At 39.3% G+C, this 19,926-nt stretch overlaps 1 protein-coding gene across 3 annotated transcripts in view; it reads right to left on the bottom strand.

Moving 5' to 3' along the window:
• EEF1E1 (eukaryotic translation elongation factor 1 epsilon 1) overlaps positions 1-19,111 on the bottom strand; it is a 34,494-nt gene extending 15,383 nt beyond the window's left edge. Inside the window, exons 1-3 of one of the 3 annotated variants that reach the window (XM_060614839.3) lie at positions 18,932-19,111; positions 13,248-13,448; positions 6,950-7,045 (exon numbers count right to left, since the gene is read on the bottom strand). In XM_060614839.3, the coding sequence (XP_060470822.2) occupies positions 6,950-7,045; positions 13,248-13,448; positions 18,932-19,018 (384 nt within the window). In that variant the 5' untranslated portion in view covers positions 19,019-19,111. The remainder of the gene's footprint in view (positions 1-6,949; positions 7,046-13,247; positions 13,449-18,931) is intronic. The other 2 variants (XM_060614841.3, XM_060614840.3) reach the window with 2 other exon arrangements.
• Between the last annotated feature and the right edge of the window lie 815 nt (positions 19,112-19,926).

Below are 19,926 nucleotides of genomic sequence, written 5' to 3'. Positions count from 1 at the left end.
TCTAAATGCTTTCCATATGTGAACTTCACCAGTGACTTCAAAAGAAAATGTAAGATTTAAAAGAAAAATTTTTACATAGACTTTATTTTTATATAGTTTTTAAATGTCTACTTATTTATTTTGAGAAAGAGAGCACGTGAGCAAGGGAGGGGCAGAGAGAGAGGAAGAGAGAGAATCCCAAGCAGGCGCTGTGGTGTCAGTGCAGAGCCTGAAGTGGGGCTAGAGATCATGATGACCTGAGCCAAAGTCAAGAGTCCCAACACTCAACCGACTGAGCCACCCAAGTGCCCCCAAATATAAGGTTTTGAAAAAGCTCAACCACTACTAAACATAATTGCAAGTCTAGCAGGAGACGGGGGGTGAATTTTCTTCATTCATTCATTCATTCATTCATTCACACATACATACGTATGTAAACTCCAAATCAACTTCAGCAAACCTCTTTACCAATAGTTAAAGCAAACAGACCAAGTTCCACTCCAACTCGATTTTGTGTTAGCTGCTGCAATATATGATTCAAATCTGACCGCTTCCTTACAATTTACTCTTTTCAAAACTTCCATTTAAAAGTCTCCACTCAGCCACTGTGTGAGATGCTATTTTTCAGGATGAATTAAAACACACTGAGAAGAAAGCATTTCCAAACAATAAAGTGCTTGTTTGATCTATGATCTATGTTCAAGTTATTCAATCAGATTCCAAACATAAGTCAAAAGGGCAATGTCTGTTTACTGTTTACATTTCAGAACAGCATTTGCTATCACGGAGGACTGGCTAATGCCGCTACTCAGACTATTATTTAAAGTAATAACAATAAAATATAACACACAGCAAAACCAATATTCTCCAACTTAAAACTTTCACGTTTAGAGTCTCCAGTATAGAGATTATCAGCAGATGGTATGAAATAATTTCTATTCCAAGAGCTTCTAAACCTTCTTCTAACATTTCCAATCTATTCCAACAAGATGGATCTATTTCAGAGAACGTGAATCTGTTCATTTTCCCTCAGAAAATTGTGCCAGTGGGGTACCTCGGTGGCTCAATCGGTTATGCGTCTGACTCTTGATTCCGGCTCAGATCATGATCCCAGGGTTGTGGGATCGAGCCCCGCATCCAGCTCCACGTTGGGCATGGAGCCTGCTTAAGATTCTCTCCCTCTGCCCCTTGCCCACAAGTGCACGTTCTCTCGTTCTCTCAAAAAACAAAAAACCTCAAGTGACAGAAATATACAAGAGCTTTTCCAAAAGGCTCAGGCTACCACTTACCCTCCTTTTAAACTGTAGAGTTTGTCCCCTGAGTCTGAGAAAATTATGACTGATCGATTTGTTAGCTCTCTTCTACATTTTTGGTAGACGTTCTATTTCTGAACTCACGATAAACAAACACAAAACAGATCTCACCCCACCCCCCAAGTAACCTTACAGGTTTTTAGAACTTCTTAGATGGGACCCCCTGGGCCACTTCACTTACAACACTGGTTTTACAGCATCCCTTTCTAGTCGGCTTCTTTTCCTTTCTTGCAACAGGAAACACAATGCAACTTTCCAGTCACCATTTCCTGCTTCTCACTGGCCCACATGCCACTGTGTCTACAGTGACAATGCTTGACTCTTTCTACCTAATCATTCCTTTTTATTTATACTGGCTCTCTATACCTAGCCTGAACTTCAAAGCCAAACAGATAATATTCTTAGACACTAATTTCCCATGAAGACACATGAGAAACACTTTAAGTGACCCATTCCAGATCAGGCTGTAAGGCTGGTTTGCTATCTTTCCGACTGGCACCATGCAACCCCTGGGACAATCTTTATGGTTAGTGTTCCTGGACAGCACCACAGCAATTTCTTTTACTTTTCCTTTCTTTCCTAAAAGAACGACATACCTCCACTCGTGTTGCAGACTTCAGAACAAATGTAATTTAATTGATAACAATCTGATAGTCAGGCAACAGATAACCCTACAAAGGATTTTCATAATCTTGAGCAACAGTCTGCTCACAGGGACTGCTATCTACTAGTGAAATCACTTTAGGAAAGCAATGAGTCACTGGTATGACAATAAACAGCCACACTAACCGGCAGTTTAACAAAGGGAGAACAACATAATATTCCTCAAAGGGAATTACGATAGACCAGATCTTATAATTAGAGTAACTTAGCCACAACTAAAGTTGGGCTTACACTGAAACAAAATACTGTGGGATTATTTGAGGACTTGAAGGTTCCCTGACTGCTGTTTAGGGCACTGCGTTGATTACATACAAAGTATTTAATAACATGAAAACAAAGGAATGCATGAGGGCAAAGATAAATATATACCGCCAAAGCAAATGAAGCACAAAAACTGTCTGATGAATACTAGCAGGTAGCCAAACTGAACAGCACATTGATTCTGTCTGAACTTAATGCCCAGTAATCACCTTTTCTCATATGGATAGATTTACACCTAACTCAACAGGGATGTCATTTAACACCACAGTGCAAGTCCATCACAGTAGAGGTTTTAGTCTGTGAGGGGTTCCTTGAGAAGTTGTTCTCTGACGTACTCTGCCTGCACTTGGACCGGGGTCAGAGACACGCTTTGGTTATGTACTCATTTCATGAAGCCAAATGCATGCCTTGCTACATGATGTACATATTATTCTACTCACTTTTGTTTTGAAAAAGAGAAGTATAATATCCTTCATCATAGTATCCTAGGTCACTACATGTAAAGAAGGTATACATTCCGAAACAGGAAAATATAAATAGGCATGGATCATTAAATATTCTTAACGTAACCCTAATTTTAACATGCTGCATTGGACAAAATACTTCTAAACTGCTTGAAAACCAAACACCCTTGGGAGCACCTAAGTAACTTTGCAGCTCATGCTATGAATATTTTGCATTATAGAATTATGACCTTGGTCACTCTGCTGGCAAAGAAATTCCATACAAGCTCCCTCCTTCTCAGAGTATTTCCTTTCCCTACCACGTGACCTGCATTAGCCAGAAGAGAGAAAAATGTAAATACATACTCAGGTTGTAAGAGTTACACTTCATTACTGTCTTTTTTTTTTTTTTTTTTTAAATTAGATGGGAGAAATGGCTCTTTGTCAGTGAGAGCTCGACACTACAAGGAGGCAGGCCTAGGGAAGGCCCGACAGGCCTTCCCTACCTGCAGATAGCGCCACACGTAGGATTAGATTACATTTCTCCTAGTGTTAAGCTCTAAAATGAAATAGTGTCACACTCAAATGTTTTAAAAATGTCAACAAGAGTGTTGTGGTTGTTAGACGGATGTTGTTCTTGTGCCTCTCTGGAAAGTAGCCACGCTCTTGGCTATGAACTCTCCCTCGAGTCAAGCCACAGATGCCTCCTGGTTGAAAGATGGAGGTTTCCCACCAGGATAAAGATACACAGATACCATAAAAACAATCTTTAGCTTGTGGGCTTTTGCATTTGGAAATGAGGTAAACCGTGCCATGTCACCCTTCTACATTCAAAAAGCTACTAAAATATTTTGAATCTGGAACGGACTAAAAGGAGGCTGGGGTGATCAAAGAATTTCAGCTCTACTTCCACTGGCTTTGCATTCAAATAAGGTAATTTTAGATTTAATTATACTGAAGCTTAAAACTAAAGATCGCACTCTCAAGATTTACAACCTAAAACAGGAAACACAAAGAGGAAGAGATTGCTAAGTACTACTGATCTCAATAAGCATCTAGTTGTACGATGTATTTGCTAAGAGCTGCGAGGTGTACATGATATGACATGACCTTCTTCAGTCCCCTTATTTTGCCTGAAATGGAGTCTTACCTCTTCTAAACATAAGGAAACATCTGTCCCACTTTATTCTTGTTGTATCAGTAATGACTAATAATTATTAATAACTCTCCTTTCACTGTCAAAGTGTTGTTCTGGATGAGAAATCCTATGATCATCCTACTTAAATGCAATTATTTATATTCAAACTTATCATTAGCTTTCTGAAGCAATGAAAATTCCCTTAGATAGCTAAAGCCACCCAAATCCTGCAGATATTTTTCTGACAATTTGATGATTCTACATTTTACTTTACTCCATCTGCCTCTTTAATTGTTCACATAATATTCTGACCAGAAATTAGCCCTTTGCTTTATTCAATAATTCTCTTCCTATAAAATGGTCTTATTTCTTTGAAGAGATCTACAGTTGCTTGAAAACAAGCTTTATACTTCTTTTATGTCTCTCAAGGATAGTAAAATGGGCACATACAATAAACTCAGTTTAAGTATCGTCGTGAGAACACAGACTATTAGGCTGAGTGAAGGACCGTACCTAGGCGGTTACCGTGACGATGTTACAGAACTGAGCACAATCCCTCAGGGATCTTAGAGGAACAATGCTTAATAAGCCAAGTAAATCAACTGAGGAATTAGAGCTTGAGCAGGGCGTGAAGAAAAACTATCATACATTATAGTATTTGACAGCATACGAAGGGCATCCCCACACATTGTGACACTTGCAGCAGAAGACAGACTTTGTCTTGGCCCTTCCAAAACCCAGGCGGTCTTTGCACAAAGCACTAGTTTCCTTCTGTATAATAAGAGGGTAGTACCACTAGTTCCGTCTCCTTTATCTGAGGTACAAGGAGAAAATATACATAAAACTGAAAAATACAGAGAAATATGTTAATTACATTCGTCAGTGTTCGTGGAGGGGAGTGTAGACGGTACGCACTTGGGAGGCATTATGTCTGACAGCGGTGTTATAGTTACGAATTGCCGTAGTCTCTGACTCAAGCAGTTTACGATTTGAAAGAAATTTTCCAAGAAGAATTACAGTATAAAGTGAAACAAGCCAGAGCTGAGGGAGGCTGGGAGGCACAAAGAGAAACCGAGGAAAGAGCACTTCAGTAGGCTTCAGGAGCCTGAGGGGGCCTCACCAGGAAATCAGTGCTGTAGCCGAGTGACCCTTGGTGAAATGTGAGCGAATCTGGGAGGAAGATAAGGGCTGGGCCCAGGCAGCAAATGAGACGAGCAGAGTGAGGGCCCTGAGCAGAGGGGGCGCAGGGCAAGAGACCAGGGAGTATGTTACGGCCGAGAGAGAGAGGCATGTGGGGAGAATGATGGCAATGAGGCCAGAGGGTCAACATGAAGAAGGGGCTCCCGTCCGGGCAGTGAGGAGCTACTTCATTATTTTGAGAAAGAAAGACACATTCATGAGAAAAATCGCTCGGGTGGCAATGAAGATGGACTGTATGAGAGGAGACTGCTGGCAGGAGGCCATTTCAACAGCACTGACAGGAGATAATCAATTCTGGAATTAGGGCAATATCACCCAGGATCGCAGCAAGATGTATGTGAGAGGCATCCCGGAGGTGGAAACAAAAGAACCTGATTAATTGGATGCACGAGGCACGGAATACAGAAAATGGGTTATTTTTTTCCACAAGGAAGAAGATCGGTGTTGGGAGGAAGTTTCAGGGGGAGATAGACGTAAGGAAGCCCAAATTCTGGAGCCAAACTGCCTGGTTTCCAGACATGGTTTTGCCACTAACAGTGTGATCTCAAAGAAGACATGTGACCTCTCTATGCCTCTCTTACTTCATCTGTGAAATGGGGATAATAATAATAGTACCTACCTGATAGGGCTGTTATAAGGATTAAATGAGTTAACACTTATGAAGAATAGAGAACACAGTGAGTTCCATATAATTGTAAATAAATTTAGGATGGGAAACAATTTAAAGAGATTGACCAGATAAAGGGAAAAATGGCAGATATGAGGAAGAAAGGATGTAACATTTGACAAGATCCAGAAATAGGGCAGGAGGGGGAGTTCAAGTAAGAGAGCAGAAAAGGGAGACAAGAGGGATGCATGCATGGGGGCGGGGCAGGGGGGCTGGAAGATGGGGGAAGATGAGGGCATTCAAATCAATAGCCTCCACCTTATGGCTGAAAGAGGGAGGAAGGCTCCGAGATAATGAAGACAAAGGAGGGGGGAAAAGGAGGGGTTAAGGAAAGCGCTAAGGGTCTGGAAGTATGCCTAGCAGGAATGAAGAGCTGATGCAGATGAGAGCCCGGCTGAAACTGAACAGTATAAATTCACAGTGGCACCAATCTGTAGCTTTGTGATTTCTCCCACAGACCTCAGCCTGGACAAGGACACAGGATGGAAGCATTTATTAGAACTGACCAAGAGGTGGGGATTTACAGGGAAAGGGTGGTGAATGTACAGTGGAGCAAAGAAGCTGAAGACACTAGTAAGAGTATTTGAAGTTACACAAAAGGAGATCCAGGTTGGATGGAGAAAAAGTACGTAGGTTTGGAAAAAGGGAAGGGATCCAGCTGCTTCAGATAATGACGGGATGAGTAAGAGATTAAGAGCTAAGAAGTAGAGGTTGTACAGAAGACGTGGTACTGGAATTAAGAATTAGAAGGAGGGGCACCTGGGTGGCTCAGCTGGTTAAGCATCCAACTTTGGCTTACGTCATGATCCCACAGTTCAAGGGTTCGAGCACTGCATCGGGCTCTGTGCTGACAGCTCAGAGTCTGAAGCCTACTTCAGATTCTGTGTTTCCCTCTCTCTCTGCCCCTCCCCGGCTTGTGCTCTCTCTCTCTCAAAAATAAATAAACATTTAAAAAAAAAAAAAAAAAAAAAAAGGAATTAGAGAGTTGTGAGGGTGATGATGGGGGGCTAGTCCAGGCCATGATGACAGTCAAGTCTACGGAATGGCAAGAGAAGTAGCTGCGAACAGGAGCAGAGACAAGAACAGGAAGCAAACAGGTCAAGGAACAGGAAGCTACTGCATTTGATGGATTATGTGGAAGGAATATGTGCATAAGGTACTTTGTATAAAAAAATTCATTTTTATTTGAAAAGGTGAAATGCAAATTTGATTTAAATTCAAGACAAATAAAAAAATCATTCGGAACATTACAGAGAAAAAAGCTAACAACTATTCAAATACTCACTATAAAGCGATGGAGTCCATAGTACAACAGGATATCTGCTAAGGTAAAGTTATATCCTGTAAGGTAGACTTTATCTTCAAGATACGAATTAAGATCCTAGAAAAAACAAATAAGATATTAATCTAAAAAGCAATAATAATCAAGTCAACTACCATATCATTAGATTTGGAACATTTAGAAGACTATTCGAAAACAAAACACTGACTTTTAATTTTTTAATTTCTGACATTAATAGACTCAGATTCATTCAAAAGAACCGATCATAAACCAATCACCTCATTTTGAAAAAATAGGGTAAATGTTATTAGTCTTATTTTAAAGAAATAAAAAAACATTAAAAATGTTATTCAAAACACCATCTATGTCCATTTCAAAGGCACACATTTTTCCCCCCAGGGTTGGGGAGATCATTTTGTAAATTATGATGTTAGATTTACTTTTTCCATCAAAATATAAAAAAAACTCTTCAATAATTTCTCTTAAGAGTACTATATAATTTACTGGCTTGCTGTATTTTTTATATATGCATATTAAAAAGTTTTAATTGCAGTAGAATCATGTTATCACCTTAACCACTTTTAAGTGTAAATATCAGGAATATTCATACTGTTGTGTAACCAATCTTTGGAATTTTTTCATCTTGCAGAACTAAAACTCCATCCTATATTGACAGATATATTTAGAACTCTGCATCCCAAGGCAACAGAATATACTTTCTTCTCGAGTGCACATGGAACATTCTCCAAGATATATCACAACATACTGGGTCACAAAACAGTCCTTAGGAAGTGTAAAAGAATTGAGATCATAGCATGCACACTTTCAGACCACAATGCTATGAAACTTGAAATCAACCACAGGAAAAAGTCTGGAAAACCTCCAAAAGCATGGAGGTTAAAGAACACCCTACTAAAGAATGAATGGGTTAACCAGGCAATTAGAGAAGAAATTAAAAAATATATGGAAACAAATGAAAATGAAAATACAACAATCCAAACACTTTGGGATGCAGCAAAGGCAGTCCTGAGAGGAAAATACATTGCAATCCAGGCCTAACTCAAGAAACAAGAAAAATCCTCAAAAGAAAATCTAACAGCACACCTAAAGGAAATAGAAGCAGAACAGCAAAGACACCCCAGACCCAGCAGAAGAAGAGAAATAAAGATCAGAGCAGAAATAAAACAATATAGAATCTAAAAAAACTGTAGAGCAGATCAATGAAACCAAGAGTTGGTTTTTTGAAAAAATAAACAAAATTGATAAACCTCTAGACAGGCTTCTCAAAAAGAAAAGGGAGATGACCCAAATAGATAAAAGGGAGATGACCCAAATAGATAAAATTGGCAAAGATGAAGTCAAGCTTTTGCTTTTTGCAGATGACGTGATATTATACATGGAAAATCCGATAGACTCCACCAAAAGTCTGTTAGAACTGATACATGAATTCAGCAAAGTTGCAGGATACAAAATCAATGTACAGAAATCAGTTGCATTCTTATACACTAACAATGAAGCAACAGAAAGACAAATAAAGAAACTGATCCCATTCACAACTGCACCAAGAAGCATAAAATACCTAGGAATAAATCTAACCAAAGATGTAAAAGATCTGTATGCTGAAAACTGTAGAAAGCTTATGAAGGTAATTGAAGAAGATATAAAGAAATGGAAAGACATTCCCTGCTCATGGAGTGGAAGAATAAATATTGTCAAAATGTCAATACTACCCAAAGCTATCTACACATTCAATGCAATCCCAATCAAAATTGCACCAGCATTCTTCTCGAAGCTAGAACAAGCAATCCTAAAATTTGTATGGAACCACAAAAGACCCCAAATAGCCAAAGTATTATTGAAGAAGAAGATCAAAGCGGGAGGCATCACAATCCCAGACTTTAGCCTCTACTACAAAGCTGTAATCATCAAGATAGCATGGTATTGATACAAAAACAGACACATAGACCAATGGAATAGAATAGAGACTCCAGAATTGGACCCACAAAAGTATGGCCAACTAATCATTGACAAAGCAGGAAAGAACATCAATGGAAAAAGACAGCCTCTTTAACAAATGGCGCTGGGAGAACTGGACAGCAACATGCAGAAGAATGAAATTAGATCACTTTCTTACATCATTCACAAAAATAAACTCAAAATGGATAAAGGACCTAACTGTGACAGGAAACCATCAGAACCCTAGAGGAGAACGCAGAAGAAAAACCTTTCTGACCTCAGCTGCAGCAATATCTTACTTGACACATTTCCAAAGGCAAGGGAATTAAAAGCAAAAATGAACTATTGGGACCTCATAAAGATAAAAAGCTTCTGCACTGCAAAGGAAACAATCAACTAAAGGCAACCGACGGAATGGGGAAAGATATTTGCAAATGACATATCGGACAAAGGGCTAATATCCTAAATCTATAAAGAACTCACCAAACTCCACACCCGAAAAACAAATAATCCTGTGAAGAAATGGGCAGAAAACATGAATAAACACTTTTCTAAAGGAGACATCCAGATGGCCAACAGGCACATGAAAAGATGCTCAACGTCACTTCTCATCAGGGAAATACAAATCAAAACCACACTCAGATATCACCTCATGCCAGTCAGAGTGGCCAAAATGAGCAAATCAGGAGACTACAGATGCTGGCAAGGATGTGGAGAAACGGGAACCCTCTTGCACTGTTGGGAATGCAAACTGGTGCAGCCGCTCTGGAAAACAGTGTGGAGGTTCCTCAAAAAATTACAAATAGATCTACCCTATGACCCAGCAATAGTACTGCTAGGAATTTACCCAAGGGATACAGGAGTCCTGATGCATAGGGACACTTGTACCCCAATGTTTATATAGCAGCACTTTCAACAATAGCCAAATTATGGAAACAGCCTAAATGTCCATCAACTGATGCATGGATAAAGAAACTGAAATTTCTATACACAATGGAGTACTACTTGGCAATGAGAAAGAATGAAATATGGCCTTTTGTAGCAATGCGGATGGAACTGGAGAGTGTTATGCTAAATGAAATAAGTCACACAGAGAAAGACAGATACCATTATGTTTTCACTCTTATGTGGATCCTGAGAAACTTAACAGAAGACCATGGGGGAAGGGAAGGAAAAAAAAAAAAAAAAAAGAGAGGGAGGAAGCCAAACCATAAGAGACTCTTAAAAACTGAGAATAAACTGAGGGTTGATGGGGGGTAGGAAGGAGGGGAAAGTGGGTTTTGGGCATTGAGAAGGGCACCTGTTGGGATGAGCACTGGGTGTGGTATGGAAACAAATTTGACAATAAATTTCATTAAAAAAATAAATAAATAAAATAAAACTCTGTCCTATTAAACAACTCCCCATCTCCCCCACCCCAGACCCTGGCAACCACCATTCTTTCTGTTTCTATGCACTGATTACTTTCAATACAGCATATAAGTGAACTCATAGAGAGTTTGTCTTTTTATGACTAGCTTATACTTAGTATAATAACCTCTTACATGAGTCAGAATTTTCTTCCTTTTGGGGCTTGATAATATTCCATTGTTTACATATACCAAATTTTGTTCATCGATTCATCCATCAAAGGACCCTTGGATTATTTCCATCTCTCAGCTATTGTCAATAATATTGCTATGGACATGAGTGTACAAATATCTCTTTAAGACCCATTGTGAATTATTTTGGGTATATATCCTTAAAATAGAATTCATATGGATGTTTTAGCTATAAAGACTCTCAAGGTTGTCACCTTTAGACTAAAAAACTACAATTAAATAATATTTTTGATTAGTGATATAAATCAAATTGTCCCTACCACATTACAGAATTTCACATATTCAGATAGTCACAGAACTAATGTTTGATGTTCATTTCCTTTGTTTTAAAGTCTTTCCCATGCCATTGCCAAACTTTATCAGATATTTTCCCCCTACAGAGTTCTGAGTTTTGTTTTCCTAATTAGTTTTAAACTTCCTAATAATATTGAAAAAGTGGTATAATAAACAGCTATATATCCTCTTTCTAGATTCAACAAATGTTAATGTTTTGCAATGCCTGCCATTTTGAAATTCTGTATTACCTTATTTGTGAGCCATTTAAACTTACAATCATGGTTTTAGCCTGAAATGGAACTCTATAGAGAGTAAGAAGTAAACCCTTTCATAATATTCTATTAGCAAAAGTTTTAAAAATAAGTAATACAAAGATAAATAGCCCATTATAAAACTGGGCAAAGAATACATACAAGCAAATTTTTAAAAATCATTTAAATTCAGGTACAACTATATGATGCAATACTAACAGGTTATCAAAAAGGTAGTATAAATGAATATTTAGGGACATGAAAGATATTCAGAACTCACTGTCAATGAACAACAAAAAAACAAGTTACAGTGTCCAATAGCTACCCACTTTTAAAATAAAATGCACACATGTATATACAGAAAGGAAAAGCATGGAAAGAGCACAAAAGGATTTCAATAATATCTGACAACTAAAGTGTTAGTAGCAGTTCTCTCTTGGTGGGACTATAAATGCTTAAAATTTTTTTCCCTTATTTGTATTTACTAAATTTCTTTAATAAGTATTTACTGTCTTTAAGATAAAAACACTATCACGAAATAGCAAAAAGCAAAGCAAAACAGAAAACACTTTCTCATCTATGCTCATATGGCCAAAAATCACACTGCAGTCCATTATACATACATTAGTCTCCCTACCAGTCTGCGTTCTGTAAGGACAGGGGCTGTGTTCTTACAGCCTACCCTTAATGGGTCACTGGATCACAAGCCCTTAGAGCTGCATCTGACACATCACTGTAGGTACAGATTAGGAAACTATGGCAGGGCAAGGACAACCAAGTCACCTATCCCCTTTTACATTTCAAAAATGGTAGTATCTCTGGTCAGATTCTCTGGATTGGAATTTCAAATACTATTTATATATCCCAGATACACCGTTTTGGTGGAATTACTTCCATGTGCCTAATACCAAATCTCTGAATACAACTTTGGACTTATAAACCCAATTCAGTGAAATCCTGTTCATACCTTTCAGAATTAAGTACTATTACTATCCTTTCTTCTGGGAAATTACAAGAGATAGTTACATTTGCCTGAAATCTCACATTCACTGAGAGAACAGACATGCTTGCTTCCCTTTGGAAATGCTGCTGAGCACGGCAGAGGCCAGCAGGAAGGGTCAGTGTGGATATTAAGCATGAATAGTTGATCAGGATAGCACCTATAAAGAAACAAGGCCTGAAATCTACCAGTTCTCTTGATGATATCTATCAAGAATATAGTTTAAACCATTTCCCCGAGTGATAAATGAAAAGCTTTTCGTACTATGAGAACTTCTTACACAACTTACACTACCAATTTATATAATGCGAATAAAATTAGAAAACAGAAGGGATTCCTGCAGTGGTATGTGGTTGTCTGGATGATTTCTAAGGATCCTTCAAATTCTAAACTTCTATAAAAATTTTTTAACCTGCTTTATTTTTATGTAATTAATAAAAAATATCATTTGGAATTAAAAAAAATTTTTTAATGTTTATTTTTTTTTGGGGGGGGGAGGGGTAGAGAGAAAGGGAGACACAGAATCTGAAGCAGGTTCCAGGCTCTGGGCTGTCAGTAGCAAATCTCATGTGGGGCTCAAACCTACAAACCAGGAGATCATGGCCTAAGCTGAAGTTGGATGCTTAATTGACTGAGCCACCCAGGTGCCCCACAATGTTTTTTATTATTGGTGATTCTGGAGCCATCTTCAGTTTATACCTTATATCAATAGATTCTTTTATTCTGATCTAGCTTCTTTGGAAAGAAAATACAAATCTTAAAACAATACGTCTTAAGGGAAAAAATGTGGGCTTTCTCAGATCAATCTAACAGTGTTTTTTAGTAACTCCCAAAGATTCTGATTCCCTTCTTGCCCTTGCAAAGTACTTTACTGCTGAATGGAGAAAATAAGTATTAAGACATTAAATAAAAATCATGCAAGTAATTGTTGACTATGATGAACGTTATGAGAAAAAGGACATAGAATAAGGACCTACATCTGTTAGAGAGAGAGAGGTGGCTGAGAACATTTCTGAGGAAGGGGTATCTGAGCTGAGATCTGAAGGCGGAGGGCTGGTGGACTCTTACCAGCACAGGTAATAACAGGTACAAACTACCCTGAGGCAAAAGGAAGCAAGAAGGCCCATAGCTTCAGCTACCGAATCTCAGGGGAGAGAGAGCTTCCTGCTATTAACAGTTCACGCATTTATTTTAGCCTTTACAGCGAATCACAATACCTTCAACAGAGTGCGGACACCGTCTTTACTGCAGTGCCCATCCACTCGAGTTACCCTGTACTCCAACCACTGCTGAACTACTGCTTTTTCTTCTGCGGTGCTCCCAAGCAAATATTCTTTGTTGGCCTGCTTGACAAGATGGGCTGCTATAGTAGTCAGTCCTGTTAGACTTGGACCGTTGTTTGTTTGAAGAACGGGAATCTTAAAAAGAAAAAAATTCTTCAGATAAATTTAAAAAACAAGTACCATCATGTTTTTAAGTTCTACGTATCAAATCCCTCACTGGTTTTTCAAGACAATCTAGGATTCTACTCTAAGGTACTAAATTATATACAAATGAAAATCAGCAAAATAGTTGTTCTATTATTTACAATTTGGTAACAGATGTTTGGAGTAAAACTCGTAGTAACATTGCAAAAATCAGTATGTTTCTACATAATTTATAACTGTGCTTATACAAGAGGAAAAAATGGAAAGCCTAATAATACTGCATTAATTTCAATCAAGGTTACCAATACCCTATTTTAGCAAGATGAACATACTTAAATAAACCTGACTTCTGTAATAACAAAAAGATACAATTATAGTAACACTCACTTAATGCTGATGTAGTTACAACCACCAAATGAGATCTAGGCTGCTTTTAGTGATATGTGATCTTAATATAATTAGCGATCTCATTAACTAGGTATGGACTGTGATGGTGACTTGGTTGCTATGAATTGCATATCCATCAATTCTGGAATTATTTAGAGTAAGGTCACTGTTGGCCAATATCTTATATTTTTAAAAACGTTCTAAAATATAATTGGGGCCAATGATAATAGTCTGGGCTTCAGGTAATCATCTGAAAAATAATACTGTTTTTGTTTCCCTTATTAGAACAGTAATACAAAAGGTCAGCTTATAAGAAATTGCTAATTAATTTAAATGTTTTTGATGTACAACCAAGCAAAGACCTATGAGAAATTTAAAAGAAAATGGGGAGGTGGGGTGCTTGGGTGGCTCAGTCAGTTGAACATCTAACTCTTGAACCTGCTTGGGATTCTCTCTCCCCCTGTTCCTCTCCTTCTCTCTCAAAAATAAATAAACTTAAAAAAGAAAGAAAGAAAGAAAAAGTATCACCTGATGGGGAGACTGACCAATTACCCAAAAACAAGTATACAAGGGCACCTGGGTGCCTCAGTCAGTTAAGCGACCAACCCTTGATTTCAGGTCAGGTCATCTCAGGATTCCTGAGATCCAGCCCTGTGTCAGGCTCCTTGCTGACAGTGCAGAGCCTGCTTGGGATTCTCTCTCTGCCTGTCTTGAGCTCACACACACACATGCGCTCTCTCGCTCTCTCTCTCTCTCTAAGTAAATAAACATTAAAAAAAGTATACAATCTAAACAACCCAAACAAACCAAACAAGAATATCTTCTTGGGAAGATGGCTGCTTTTTCCAGTCACTAAATAGTATCTGTACTTGTAAAGTGATTTACACTTTGTGGGACACTTTCACGCTCACATTTAGGTCAACAGGACCCTGTGAAGTATATGGAGAGATTAACATTATCAGATACAAATTCAAAGGTTACCTCCTAAAAATTAAAGTAACAAAAGGTACTTTCTGGTTTCCCACTTCCTTACCTACTTCCCATTCACTACTTAGCTCCTTGAAATTTCACTTTTGCCTTCATACTCAAATGAAGCCTCTACCTCTAAGATCACTGATAATATCCTTAAAAAAAAAAATGCATGGAGGGGCACCTGAGTGGCTCAGTCAGTTAAACATCTGACTGTGGCTCAGGTTATGATCTCACAGTTTGTGAGTTCGAGTCCTGCACCAGGCTTTTTGCTGTCAGCACCTCTGGGGTTGCTGGTAATGTTCTATTCCTTGACTGTGTTGTTACCTACCTGTGTTCACTTTGTGGCAACTCATCAAGATTTATTCACTTTTCTGAATGTATGTTATATTTAAAAAACAAAACATTACAAAACCAGAAAAAGAACCTGCAAACAATGACTGTGTGTGGGGAAATGACATTTAATTCTAAAGAGGATTATTTGTAAAAATATATTATCCACAATCCCACCATGCTAACTCAAAAAATTCCCAGTTACCTTCTCATTTAATCACTACATCTTCTAAGTTGGAAAGTAATTTCATCATCATCTTACAAAGAATCAGGGTCATCTGCTTTGTAATGGCAAGGTGGATAATGTCAGGGTTTGGATAAAGTAAGACTGACTTGTAAAGTCCATTCTCTTTCCTTTATACAGCCTGAAGTACACAAATCTTGCATAGCTGCAATCATGGGGCACAGGCTATTTTCATATTATTCTTAGAAGGCCATGGTTTTCTAAGTAATCACCATCAGTGGCTATATAAGTAATATTCCAATGTGCTGATGTACCATAATTTAATGAACCATTCTCCCAAAGCTGGATCTTTGGATTGTTTTCAATTTTTTTAAAAAAATTTCTTTAAATAATCTCTACACCCAACGTGGGGCTTGAATTCATAACCCTAAGAGATTAAGAGTCATATCCTCTACTGACTGAGCCAGCCAGGTGTCCCTGGATTTTCAATTAAACATTTTTTTTTAATGTTTTATTATTTTTGAAAGAGAGAGAGAGAGAGAGAGAGAGAGAACGCTTAAGTGGGGGAGGAGCAGAGAAAGAGGGAGACACAGAATCTGAAACAGGTTCCAGGCTCTGAGCTGTCAGCACAGAGCCTGATGTGGGGATTGAACCCATGAACCACGAGATCATGACCTGAGCCTAAGTCAGACACTTAACCAACTGAGCCACCCAGGTGCCCCTGGATTGTTGTCAATTAAAAAAAACAAAAACCAATTTTTTTATGTTTATTTATTTTTGAAAGAGAGAGACAGAGACAAGAGTGCAAGGGGGGAGGGGTAGAAAGAGAGGGAGACACAGAATCTGAAGCAGACTCCAGGCTCTGAGCTGTCAGCACAGAGCCTAATGTGGGGCTCAGAACCCACGGACCATGATATCATGACCTGAGCTGAAGTGGGAAGCTTAACTGACTGAGACACCCAGGTGCCCTGTCAATTTTTAATTATACTAGTCCCCTCTTATCTGTGGGGAAGATGTTCCAAGACCCCCAGTGGATGCCTGAAACCATAGGTTTGGATAGTACCAAATCTATGCATACTATGTTTTTTCCTATACATAAATACCTATGACAAAGTTGAAGTTATAAATTAGGCACAGGAAGAAATTAACAGCAATAACTAATAATAAAGTAGAACAATTATAACAATATAATGTAACAAAAGTTATGTGAATGTGGTCTCTCTCTCTTTCTAAATATCCTATTCTACTATACTCACCCTTCTTGCAATGATGCGAGATGACAAAATGCCTATATAATTAGATGAAGTGAGGTGGACAGCATCAGCATTGTGACATAGTGCTAGGCTACTCCCGACCTTCTGACATAGTGTCTATTTCTGGACATGACTAACCATAGGGAACTGAAACTGCAGACATTGAAACTATGGATGGGGAGGTGGTACACAGACAGGTGACTAATGTATAATTGGTAATGTTACAGAGAATGCCTTATTGCTTGATGTGGAGAATGAAGGCAGAAGAAAAAAATTAAACTTTCTTACAACTTACAATCCATTGACAATCCTTGAGAAAGGCAGAGTGACCTTCCTCTAGAAACTCAACTGCCTTGATGTTAATACTGTGCTAAGGGGAAAAGGCAACCTAAGCTTAACATTAGCCTAATCTCCAGGAACCTGTAAGTCTCACAAAAAAATTCCTTTGGAAACTTTCTTTATCTCTACCCCTCCTCAAAGATACATGTTACCAATCATCTTCCAAGCATGTGGCCCACTGATATACATCTGAAGGGTCTCAGAAGGTTTTACTGGATAGTAGTAAATGACCTTTTCCTAACAACAGCTAGCCCCTCCAGGTCCTGGAAACCTTGATTCCAAACCCCTTAGAGACTTACGCTATCCCTAACCCCCTCCCAAATTGAAAGTATATAATTAGCCACTCCTCACAACCCCAGTGCAGCTTTCTGCCCAAGGGTCCTGTCCCTGTGCTTTAATAAAACCACCCTTTTTGCACCAAAGACATGTCAAGAATTCTTTCTCGACTGTTCGCTCCTGAACTCCAACTTTTCATATCATTGCTGGCTTACTGCTGTCAGCTGTCTTCCCCCAAAATGACTGAATCTTTTCATATAATCCCAACCCTTTCCCCAAACACACAAATAGAAACTTTCAATAGCTACCCTCTGCTAAGACAAAAAAAAAAGTTTCAATTAAAATAAAGTAAAAAACCATACTCTGAACTCCAAAGCCCTCACAATTGCCCTCAAACTATAATTTTGGGCTTACTTTACATTGCAGCACTTTTCATATTGGTCTACTTCTTGCTCCAAATTTCCCAATCTTTCATAATTTTGGTCTTACACACTTTCCATAGCAGCTTTTCTGTGAAGTTTACAAATCCAATCTCACAGTTAAAATTAACTTTCTCCTTTCACATTCCTCAACGTTTTCCTCCACTTAGTATATATTCCATTCTGCCCTAAATTGCCAAAGACTGTTTCTCATACTAGATAAGCCTCCAAGACTCACGTCTTGGCAATGTTCTCTAAAAAACAGAAACCGAACTAGGGAATAGTGGGCGAAGGGAAGGGATCAGCAAGAGGCCAGAGGAAAACGCAACAGCAGGCCTTTTGTCTCCAATGTCTACTTTGCCACCAATCAATGGGCTGATCTTAGGCAAGTCCCATGACTTTTCTAGGCTTCAGGTTAACTTATGTATAAAAACTACACAAGGACTGCTTTTTACCATGGACCAAACTGAGGAACACAAAAAGAAAAGCGTCACATGGAAAAAATCTCAAAGGGACGAAAAATGTATTTATCCAAAGTTGTCTGCTTACAATCATTCCTCTTTTCTAACACATTCCATCCACGTCAAACAACGATGTTTATGAAACACAAACGTTCTTCAACGCCCTGAGAAATCGGAGTCCTTATACCTTCCCAGTCAATTTCATACCCAGTACCTTTCCCCTTCATTTTCTGCACGCTGCACACTGAACTTGAAAAACAGAAAAATCTTCCTTGAATCTCCTAGATTGGAGCAAAACCAACTATGTATTCTCTCAGACATCTGCGCTTCAATGTAGCACTTTTCACTTGTAATTAAAACAGCAGCAAAGTTTGTCCACCTAGAAAAAAACCAAGCTTCCGGAGGAGGAAGGAGTGAGTCCGTCTCAACCACTGCTGCATTCCCCAGCTCCAGCACAGCGCTACCTGGCATCCTGTTAGCTCTCTGGAGTGGCTGAATGACACTGAATGAAAGGTAGTGTTCTAGTTAATGCTGTCACTGAATGCAAACGCGGGGCCTCCAGACTGGACTCTTTGAGGCCCTTTCTCGCTTTCCCAGAACGGGATGACGACAATTTCCCAGGAGAAAACGTTCAGGCTGAACCCGAACTGGGGAGGTTCCCCTGCACCCTCTAGGAGCCAGGGCCGCAGGGGGAGACCGAGAGACGCCAGCCGGTCCTGCGGCGCAGACACGTGGGGAGAAGGAAAGCCGCCTCCTCATTCTGTCCGCCTCTGCCGGCCACCCCGTCCTACCTGGGCTCAGCAAGCCCCGCTCCTGTCCACCTCTCCCCCTCCGCGCCGCCCCCGTTTCTCACCTGGCGCTCGCCCTGAGCGCTGTATTTGTTCCCTTTACTCAGTCCCAGGGACTTCTCCAGCAGCTTCAACTCCGCGGCCGCCGCCATCTTCCGGCAGGAGCTCTTGGCAGGGGCGGGACCAGAACAGCAAGGATCTCCTGCATTGGCTGGGAGGGAAGGCCCGCTCCCACCAATGTCACCATCTATTGGCTGAACGCAAGGGGGGCGTGGAAGTCTCGCTGAGCGCAGAGGCGGGGTCAAGGTAAGGGGCGGGGCAGAAGGATGGGTGTGAGACAGGTGGAGAGGTGGTAGCAAACACCTGTGTGAGGTCTTGGAGCTCCCGAGCTTACTGGCAGAGCCGGGCTTTGCTGTAGACGGAGTCGGCAAACTTCTAGACAGCAGGCTGCTTTCCTGGCTGCCAGAGTTAACTGGTTAGCTGATTTGGCATGCTAAGAGTCTTTTTATGCATAATTGGAACCAAGATTTACTTTAGTTTGGCTTAGGAATCTGTGAATTTGAACAATCAGATTGAATAGCAAAGAGTTCACAATCTATGAGGAGTTTCTAACATGGTGTTAGTCATAGGAATTTTAATAGCGTCGTAATGCTGTATTGGAAAAACTAATTTTCCGTCTGTCAATCTACAGTTTAATAGTAACAGTAGAAATATAAATTTAAAGACTATTTATAGAGCACTGGTATGTTAGATAACATCAAGCAATTCCTATGGCCCAAGAAAATCAGCCATTAATAGTTTTAATGAGCTTTATTTGCCATGCCACGAAGATAAAGTAATGATGTAATTTAAGTAGCTTTTGGCATGTAAATAAGCAATGCAGTGACGTTTCCCTCCTGAACCGCTATATTCTTACATCTTCAAGACAGAAAATGGGTAGCATATGTTGAAGCCTTGAATTTCCGAAAGATTTCTAGAAAGATTTTTTTTTCCAAATTGAGTGAATAAACAAAATTTATGTCAGTCTGAGAAAAATGGAAAAGAATTACTACAAGGTAGT

The sequence above is a fragment of the Panthera onca genome, chromosome B2 (assembly GCF_046562875.1).
Source record: "Panthera onca isolate mPanOnc1 chromosome B2, mPanOnc1 haplotype 2, whole genome shotgun sequence".
NCBI classification, from domain to species: domain Eukaryota; kingdom Metazoa; phylum Chordata; class Mammalia; order Carnivora; family Felidae; genus Panthera; species Panthera onca.
This window is presented reverse-complemented; position numbering and strand designations above follow the sequence as displayed.